At 43.4% G+C, this 10365-nt stretch overlaps 1 protein-coding gene across 4 annotated transcripts in view; it reads right to left on the bottom strand.

Moving 5' to 3' along the window:
• Positions 1-10365, bottom strand: part of eif5b (eukaryotic translation initiation factor 5B) — a 32443-nt gene that overhangs the window by 11861 nt on the left and 10217 nt on the right. The window contains exons 6-14 of one of the 4 annotated variants that reach the window (XM_080758304.1): positions 7308-7596; positions 6066-6202; positions 5609-5686; positions 5344-5494; positions 3808-3903; positions 3381-3467; positions 3078-3131; positions 1474-1563; positions 337-650 (exon numbers count right to left, since the gene is read on the bottom strand). In XM_080758304.1, the coding sequence (XP_080614430.1) occupies positions 337-650; positions 1474-1563; positions 3078-3131; positions 3381-3467; positions 3808-3903; positions 5344-5494; positions 5609-5686; positions 6066-6202; positions 7308-7596 (1296 nt within the window). The remainder of the gene's footprint in view (positions 1-336; positions 651-1473; positions 1564-3077; positions 3132-3380; positions 3468-3807; positions 3904-5343; positions 5495-5608; positions 5687-6065; positions 6203-7307; positions 7597-10365) is intronic. The other 3 variants (XM_080758306.1, XM_080758305.1, XM_080758307.1) reach the window with 3 other exon arrangements.

The following is a 10365-nucleotide window of genomic DNA, read 5'->3' as shown; positions in this document are numbered from 1 at the left end:
AAAATAGCAGATCTACAAGCTCGCAACGCATCGCACAGCTACGCGGTGTGGGCTTGTAGATCTGCTATTTTCAGAAAGTGAAGGAGAAAAAAAATGTACGGGTTAGGGTCATCATTACGACGGCATCAAAGCCCACCAAAACACATTTTAGTCGACTAAATCAACTGTAGATTTAGTCGACTAAAACTAGACTAACACCAACACATTTCAGGTGACAAATAAATGGGACTAAAACTAAATGAAAACTATCAAGAGACTAGGACTAAAACTAAATGAAAACTGTTCAAGAGACTAGGACTAAAACTAGGACTAAAACTAGGACTAAAACTAAAGTACCTCTATCCGTCTCTTGGCTCTGTCGTACATCTTCTCCTCTTTGGTCCGTCCATCGTCCGAATCGCTGCCGCTGCTCTCCTCTTCGCTGTCCTTCCCTCCTCTCCTCTTCTCCTGCTGTCCTCCTCCTCCTCCTCTCTTCTCCACCTCCACCTTCTTCTGCTCCTCCTCTTCACTCTCGTCCTCCTCCTCGTCCTCCTCTTCCTCCTCCTCTTCCTCCTCGTCCTCGTCTTCCTCCTCGCTGGCGTTGTCGGGGGCGACGGAGGGTTTGGGCGGAGCGGACGGGTCCTCCACGTCGATGTGGACCTTCTTCAACTCTGAGAGAGAGACATAGAGAGAGACAGACAGAGAGAGAGACATAGAGAGAGACAGACAGAGAGAGAGACATAGAGAGAGACAGACAGAGAGAGAGAGAGAGTCGACAAGAGACAGAGATGATTAAGGCTGTAATGTGTAAACGGTTCTTGCATGCTCACTTAAAGCCATCTGCTGCCACCTGGTGGACGCAGAGCCAACCAGCAGACTGCCGAGCCGTTTGTAATGTAACACACGCTGGACTCCATCTTAGCTTCTAAATAAATAGCGTCAATGCTAGCGAGCTAAAATGAAGCCATCCTTGCTCTAGAAAAGTGCCAATGTTCCCCCATCTAGATCACCGGATAATCAGCAAAGACCTCCAAACGTCGCGCATTTTATCTAAACCATTCGAGTTATTCCGCTTTTTAGTCAGCCTGTATAAAGGGAGGTGAACGACAGCTGGGTTGCGCAATCCGGTCTAGGATCGCTAAAGGAGGAAAGGCCAAGCAAAAAAAAAAAGTTATCAGCGATCTGGTTTGAAATCAACAATAAAGCTTATCAGACGGAACGTTACAACAGAAGTAGTTGCCGGTTGGATTCCAACTGGCGGAAGGTTCCGTCAGAAGCAGTAAATGTGTTTAATTAATGACCCAGAATGCCACAGCACGCCATGCTCTTACAACCAGACTAACCGTTCCGTCAGAAGCAGTAAATGTGTTTAATTAATGACCCAGAATGCCACAGCACACCATGCTCTTACAACCAGACTAACCGTTCCGTCAGAAGCAGTAAATGTGTTTAATTAATGACCCAGAATGCCACAGCACGCCATGCTCTTACAACCAGACCAACTTTTCACGTCTCCCCACTTGTCCACTCCCGTCATTGGCTCCCGGGTGTTGCCCACACCGAGTGCAAAACGCCGACGTTGGCCTACAAGGAATACCATCAAGACATACCATCAAGACATGACCATACCATCAAGACATGACCATACCGGAGCCGGTTCCATCGTTGTTGCAACATTGATGAAACAACTCAAAATCAATATGCCTACACGAGTCCACAACTCACGAGAATAATCTATAGGCAAATCGCGTTTGAGAGTCATGCGGAAAGCCCGCACTCCCCACAGCTCCACCACAGCCGGCGGGGGATGAGGATGATGCAAGGCTGGTTCACTTTCCCCAGGCTAGTAAAAAAGTCTTGCTTTTTGTTTTTAAATGTTTAAATGGTTTGGCACCCATTTATCTCTCTGAACGACTCAAATCGTATGTTCCCACAAGGACCCTCAGGTCCTCTGACCAGCTTCTCCTGGTGGTGCCTAAATCAAGGCTGAAGCTCAGAGGGAACCGAGGCTTTTGCAGTGGCAGCTCCCCAGCTCTGGAATGAGCTGCCTCTGCACATAAGACAAGCCCCCCACTCTTCAGGTGTTTAAATCACGCCTCAAGACATATTTTTATTCTTTGGCTTTTCCAAGCATAGTATGAGCTTTTGATGTTGAAAGTGACACTGTGTACTGTATGTTGTTTTGTTTTTAAATGAAGTTGTGATTTTTATTATTTTATTGTAAAGCACTTTGGTACAACTTGTTATTTAAATGTGCTATAGAAATAAAGATGGTATGGTATGGTATGGTAATAGAAAATAAAAACTACTAATGTCTACAGAGCTTTTCATTAGGCGTGTTGTACAACTGTTGTTAATGGTGTTAATTTAGAACGGCAATGTCTCGACGTCTTTCTGTCTGATGTTTTATGAATCACGCCAAATCAATTTGTCTGCACTTATTTTTTACAACCTATAAGCAACTCAACTGCTTTTGATTTGGCTCTAAATTAATCGCGTGACTGTTGAGAGCCCAGCGTTTAGGTGCATATATATACCTCCATAGATTGATTAGCCTACTTTATAAACAGTTTGCAGAAAAAAGCACAGGAACGTTCAATACAAGGTCTGCTAAAAGGATTTTATAATCCAAGAAAGCACTATTTGTTTCCATTAGGGTAAGGGGTCCTTCATATTAAATTAATCTGAACATTAAAGACAACATTTGTCACCACAACAATATCATTATTGCAATGTGTACTGTATTTAATATACAGCAAATTGCAATATACAGTACAAATTGCAACAATGATATTGTTGTGGTGGCTAGCTGGTGGTGAAGTTTAAATAATAGTGCCACCTCATAATTGTAAAGTGCATTTTCAATAATTGAATTAATTAATTTGTGTGTATTATGTACTTGGTTAGGTTAGTTATAATATAAGCATAATCTATGTCAGAAAAAAGGGGAAAAACATTATATTAGGATCCGTTAAGGGAACCGTTAGGAACCGGAACCATTAAGAGGGATCCGGGAAGGATCCGGAACCGTTCAAATCCTAACGAATCCCAGGAAGGGAGGAGAGCAGATCTCACAGCTGATGGATGGTCGGTCTCACCTTTCTCCTCGTCTGTGGCGATGTTCTCCCAGTCGTCTGCAAGTGGTTTGACAACTGGACAGAGGACAGGGGACAGAGGACAGAGGGACAGGGGACAGAGGACAGGGGACAGAGGACAGGGGACAGAGGGACAGAGGGACAGAGGGATAGAGGGACAGGGGGACAGAGGGACAGAGGGACGAGAGTGACGGGCAGAAAGAGAAGGGGAGATGAGAAGAGATACAGACAGACAGGTACATTATTGTAATATGTAATAGATAATATACTAAGTCCATTAACAATCCTCCTTCCATTTTGTCTCACCTGGTTCTTCTGGCGGGGCGACTGTCTCTGTCTCCGTAGGGATTGGCTCCGGCGTCTCTGGTGGTGGCGGCGTCACCTCAGAAGGTTCTGAGGAGAGGAGAGGAGTTGAGGTGATTCTTCATATCCACAGCAGACCTATACAAGCTCATAGCGCGCCACCGAGTGGTGCGCTATGAGCTTGTATAGGGTCTGCTATTTTTGAAAAATCGAAGAACGACTGACATATAGAAACATAGCTTTGTCAGAAAACTGTCAGGATGTAGAAGACAATTTTTAGAATCTGATCTCAGGTCAGAATGGGTTAAAACGGTTGCTCTAGAATCAATGCACTGGTTCAACTTAGAACTGCCAGAGAGGGAGGGAGGGAGGGGGGGGGGCTTTAAGGAAGTATGAAATATGAATGACATGACCGTGGGTCAGCGTGTACCTTCAGGCGTGTGTGTGGCGATCACCTTCTTCTTCCTCTTGTCTCCGTAGACGGGCTTCTTCTTTGGCATGGAGTCCTTGGATGGCACTTCAATACCTGGATAAAGTGTGGTAAAGTGTAGTAAAGTGTAGTAAAGTGTGGTAAAGTGTAGTAAAGTGTAGTAAAGTTTGGTAAAGTGTAGTAAAGTTTAGTTTAGTTTATTAGTTTGTTTTTTCTTTCCATACAAAACATTCTTAGTTCATCAGTTTTTTTCATTTTCTTATTCTGGAAAAAAAAAAAGGTATAGACTGAAGCCTAGGCTTATTACGTCTACCCTTTGGTCCATTAAATTAAAAAATTACAAATGTAAAAATATATGTACATCCCTTTTACAGGTCCTCAAACAACATTTCTACTGAACAGTGCAATATTCATGTTTCTTTTCAATCAATTATATATATATTTTTTTTCTCTTCTTCTTTCTGAATAAACAAGCAAAAACAAAAACAAAAAAAAAGAACAATATGCTAATAAAAGTCACAGTAGTAACATGAAGTAGTAGTTCCTTTACTCTGTATAGCTATTTAATACTTTTTTTTTGAATACCTTCTTAAATTTATCCTTAGCTCCACAGTCTCTCAGTTCATCATCACATCTGTTCCACAGCTTCACTCCCTTTATCGTTATACAATCACTTCTCACGTTGATCCTTTCTTTCTTTTGTTTAAACATACATTTACCTCTGAGTGAATAACGGCTCTCTCTCATTGTGAACAACCCTTGGATACAGTCTGGAAGTGTTTTCATTTTGGCTCTAAGCAGTATCTCTAATGTTTTAAATTCAACTAAATCCTTAAATTTCAGCGTACGACATTTAATAAATAATTCATTGGTGGGGTGAATATAATCAACCCCATTTATGATCCTTATGGCTTTTTTTTGCAGTAGGGTGATACAGTTTGTATTGGTTGTATAGGTGTTGCCCCAGACTTCAGCGCAGTATGTAATATATGGGGTAATGAATGAGCAGTACAGGATATATAATGATTTCTGGTCCAGGATATGTTTAGTTTTGTGCAGTATTGCAATAGATTTAGATATTTTTGCTTTTATATACTTTATATGAGGTTTCCAATTTAGTTTATTGTCAATGATTACTCCCAAGAAAGTGTAGTAAAGTGTAGTGAAGCGGTACCCTGGGCCTGCAGTAAAGTGTGGTAAAGTGTGGTAAAGTGTAGTGAAGCGGTACCCTGGGCCTGCAGTAAAGTGTGGTAAAGTGTAGTGAAGCGGTACCCTGGGCCTGCAGTAAAGTGTGGTAAAGTGTAGTGAAGCGGTACCCTGGGCCTGCAGTAAAGTGTAGTAAAGTGTAGTGAAGCGGTACCCTGGGCCTGCAGTAAAGTGTGGTAAAGTGTAGTGAAGCGGTACCCTGGGCCTGCAGTAAAGTGTGGTAAAGTGTAGTGAAGCGGTACCCTGGGCCTGCAGTAAAGTGTGGTAAAGTGTAGTGAAGCGGTACCCTGGGCCTGCAGTAAAGTGTGGTAAAGTGTAGTGAAGCGGTACCCTGGGCCTGCAGTATCTTCAGCGTAGCCTCGGCTCGGGCCCGGGCCTCTCTCTGGGTCTTGGTGAGGAGCTTTCCTTCTTTCTTCAGTCTCTCCTTCCTCTCCTTCTCCTTCTGTTTCTTCTTCTCCTTCCTCTCCTGCTCCAGTTTCTCCTGAGATGGGGGAGGGGGTCCAAGAGGTCGTGGTCACAATATAAACAACGATAAACGCACCCAGAAGAGCACAGGTGTGTGTGTGTGTGTGTGTGTGTGTGTGTGTGTGTGTACCTGCTCCAGCCTCTGTTGTTCCAGTTCTGCCAATCTCCTCTCTCTCTCCTCCTCCTCCCTCTTGGCTCGCTCCTCCTCCTGCAAATCAGAAACCAGTCAGTGAGAGACCAGAACATCTCCAGGAACACCAGTCAGTGAGAGACCAGAACATCTCCAGGAACACCAGTCAGTGAGAGACCAGAACATCTCCAGGAACACCAGTCAGTGAGAGACCAGAACATCTCCAGCTCCACATATCACGTTCAACCCAAGAAATGTAATTTGTTCTACCGCTATGCCACCAAAACATGGAATGCCCCTACCAACAGTCACAAAGACGTGTGACTCCTTTCCTTTCGGTGAAGAGGTGACCACCGAAAACATGACGTCATGATCACACGACATCTCTCCGTTTTTACGAACCACCGTTTTGGTGTTCACCTCTCTAATAAGAACTCTATATCCCATGATGCATCACCTCTTTCATCACGGCCAGAGCCTCCTGCATGGCCTTCACTGTGGCTTTGCTGGGACCTTTCTTCTTCTCCTTCTCCGGCTCCTTCTCCCCTTTCTTCTTCTTCTTGTCTTTCTTCTTTTTATCCGACTCGGCCTCCTCTGGAGGACCAACATCAGCACAACATGATGAGACAGACAGACAGACAGACAATTATCGTTAGCTAAAACGAAATAAATATGAAACGATACCCAAAACTTGCGTATCTGTCGATACAGAGTACCGATACGATGCCAGTGTGTAATTTAAAATCACACCCGTGTGAAGTGAGCGGTGCAACTCCGTGAGGAGGTTGCACCGCTCAAAAATAATCTAGGATGGCGGATATTCAAAGCCTCTAAAGAATTTCATTCGTGACTTGGTCGCGCATCGCTCCGAACACGTAACCGTTTGTGACGAGATAAGGCGTATGCGCTAACGCTAATGCTAACGACCACTGCTCACAACAACCCCCCGATTACCCGGAAATGAAACGGAGGCTTTACAAAACTAATGAAAGTAACTGAAATTACAAAGTAAATCTCCTTGGTTTTCTTTCTCTGTATTAATCCATACATAAGCCTGGCATTTTGGAGGATATTATGAAATGTCTTACATTTGCATCACTGTGTCAGTTTTAACCGACACACGTATATGTTATTTATTACGCAATACGGGCTATGGATGATCCCATAGCCCAGGAGGTGGAGACAAAAACATTGTGGATCAATTAACCTCGTGTCACCGGGCTTTCCACCTCGCAGGAAAGCCCGGTCCGTGTGATCCGGTCGGGAGCGGATGGTAACTTATCAGGCAGGAAACCACAACCGGAATAAGAACTACCCAAAATGATTCCTCGGAAATCTTTGCGATCAAACTATCAGGGCGTACCCAATAAATAAATTATTTCCCTGTGGGATAATAAAGGTATAGAGACTGTAAATTAAGTCTGTGGAAAGTTACACTCACATTTATATTTATTTTGTATTTAAAGAATCTGCGAAACTACGCAGCATCAATGATTTCATTGGGTAGGCCCCCAAGATGATGATCGCGGGGATTTATTTTTGGGGTAGTTCTAATTCCCGTTGTGGTTTCCTGTTATTCCAGTTGTGGTTTCCTGCCCCGATGACTACAAATCAGTGACTACAACATGACATACAATCTGCTACCGACCGCATCAGGCTATCGACCAATAAACAGGTCTGGGAAAAGTCCCCCGCCCACCTTCTCCCATTGGCTCATCCTGTTCCTCCGCCACGGGAACGTCGGCAGCCTCAGTGTCGTCAGCAGCAGCAGCAGGAGGCGGAGCCGGAGGAGGAGGAGCAGGCTCCGCCTTCTTCACCTCCTTCTTCACCTCCTCCTCCTTCACCTCCTTCTCCTTCACCTCCTTCTCCTTGTCCTCCCTCTGTTTCTTCTTCAGCCGGTCCTCGTCCTTCTTCTTCTTGTCCCTCTCTTTCTTCTCCGCTTTCTTCTGGGCGGCGGTCTTCATCTTGGGGGCTCCGCCTCCTCCCTCCTGCAGTAGAAACAATAGATTCATATATATATTCATATATATTCATATATATATATTCTGGGCGGCCGTCTTCATCTTGGGGGCTCCGCCTCCTCCCTCTTACAGTAGCACAAAGAATATATTAAAAGATTTGCGCCACATTTTCACGATTTTCCCAAAAAATAGCAGATCTACAAGCTCGTAGTGCGGCACTCGGTGCCGCGCTACGAGTGCGGTATATAAATAATTACCGAATACCGTCATAATACTTAATATCGTAATTTTACCGTCATGTAGGCTAAATATAGAAGAGAAAATAAATAAATAAACGTCTACATTACTATATGCGTGAGTCTGTGTGATGAATTTACGAGTATTTTATTTTAAACAACTATAATTTGCCTAATATAACTTAGTGTCCGTGCATTGACTGGCACTGACGCTGAATTACGGCGATGAGGCGACAGCAGCGTTGGCGGACCGCCTCCGCCCAGGAAGGCAAACAGAACATGGCGCCGGTGAGAGTAACAAGTCCTAGCAAGTTGGTTCGTAAAAAAACCCATCTGGAAATACTGCTGTTTGGCAGCATTTCGGGTTCCAGCCAAATGAAAAAGGCAGATAATCGATAATACCGATTCTTTTTTAATATTATTTTTTATCCCACGATTTTGTAACCCATTTTTCACCCCTGTGTCAATCATCTAATGTGATCCTGGGCTCTACACACCCTCCACCAACCTAGTCCCCATATATGAGGGACAAGGGGAGACCAACCTAGTCCCCATATATGGGGGACAAGGGGAGAGCAACCTAGTCCCCATATATGAGGGACAAGGGGAGACCAACCTAGTCCCCATATATGGGGGACAAGGGGAGACCAACCTAGTCCCCATATATGGGGGACAAGGGGAGACCAACCTAGTCCCCATATATGGGGGACAAGGGGAGACCAACCTAGTCCCCATATATGGGGGACAAGGGGAGACCAACCTAGTCCCCATATATGGGGGACAAGGGGAGACCAACCTAGTCCCCATATATGGGGGACAAGGGGAGACCAACCTAGTCCCCATATATGGGGGACAAGGGGAGACCAACCTAGTCCCCATATATGGGGGACAAGGGGAGACCAACCTAGTCCCCATATATGGGGGACAAGGGGAGACCAACCTAGTCCCCATATATGGGGGACAAGGGGAGAGCAACGGACTTGAACTCATGCTTCCTTCATGCCTGAGTGTCCAAGTTGCTCCTTTACAACCTGACAGGGGGGGAGTTTCCCTGGTTGGACGTAGCGCGTGGAAGGAACACGTTATTCCAACCAGTTCCTTTTGATAATACCGATTCTCGTGGTATTATTCACGACATCCAATCTAGGCCCAACCTCCCTATACCCCCCTCAGAGTGTTTAATTTAAAATCTTATTTAGATTATTTGGTACTTACACCTGTAAATAGTTTTCATGTTTTTGAGGTATCTCGATTACTGTGAATGAATGCATGGGACCCGAATGGAAACAAGACCGCAAAGGTCTTGTTTCGGTGCTGTCCTTTTGGATAAATGTGCTTTGACTGTACCATGTACCGTTTTGGGCATTTATTATTGTCTAATAAAATAATCAATACCGATATGGAGCGATATCCAACGAGCACTTCCAGACTCAAACAACAGAATCACCTGCAAAGAATCTCTAGACAGAAAGCAGCTCGTATAACATCAGATAGATAGAAAGAGGATAATTCAAGCTTTTCGTACAGTCTGCAATATGCTGGTGACTTTGAAGTGGTGTTAATACAATCAGAAAATCATTTCTGTTTGGATGTATGGGCTGTAGGGCTGCGAATCTTTAGGTGTCCCACGATTCGATTCCGATTCTTGGGGTGACGATTCGATTCAAAAACGATCTTTTCGATTTTTCCGATTCTCGATTCAAAAAAGATTTTTTTCGATTCTAAAGCAGTTTATTTTATTTTATTAAAAACAATTAAATAGAATTTTAGCATGATCTACTCCAGTCTTCTGGCATGAAAGCAGAGTACATTTAGTAAAAAGCTTGTATAATTGTAAAGGTTTTATCAACTGAATGATTTAAACACACAAAGGTTAAATCCAAGAGTAAGAACATGTCTCATGTATTTAGCTTGCACAAATTTGAACCAGTACAAAAGTTACAAAATCTCTTCTCACTCAATACCAGAACAATACATTAGTATTAAAACAGGTGTAAAATAAATACAATTGGCAGGCTTAGCTTAGCTGGTAGTAAATGTACTTTGCAGAAACCCAGGCCATAATGCATTGCATGCACAGGTACATTTGTAAAAAAAGAAAAAAAAGAAAAAAGTTTTTTTTTTTTTTTTTTTGAAAAATCGATTTTTGGAAAATGAGAATCGATTCTGAATCGGACAGCATTAGAATCGCGATTCTAACTCGAATCGATTTTTTTTGACAGGCCTAATGGGCTGTATGGGACCAATCTTTCGCTCAGGATACCAATTGCGGAGAGAACTCATACAGAATAAATACGTTAACCCATTCAGGCCCGACGTCGACATTTTAAATAAATGTTTTCTAAAATCATGACAATTTTCATGACAAGATTTTAGGCACATTTTAAAGATTTTTCAAAAATAGCAGAAATAGTTCATAACTATTTTTCAATAGCTAAATTATAACAATGTTTGAAACACCAAAAGGGGTTCCCGCCCCAAAATGGGTTAAATTGTAAGCGATTGAAACTGTAAAACTGTAAAAATGGAAGCAGATGATTGGGTGAAAGGTGGGCGGGTC

Source organism: Protomyctophum bolini (genome assembly GCF_963924005.1).
Source record: "Protomyctophum bolini genome assembly, chromosome: 24".
NCBI classification, from domain to species: Eukaryota; Metazoa; Chordata; class Actinopteri; order Myctophiformes; family Myctophidae; genus Protomyctophum; species Protomyctophum bolini.
The sequence above is the reverse complement of the archived record's forward strand: the minus strand, read 5'-3'. Positions and strand labels throughout refer to the sequence as shown.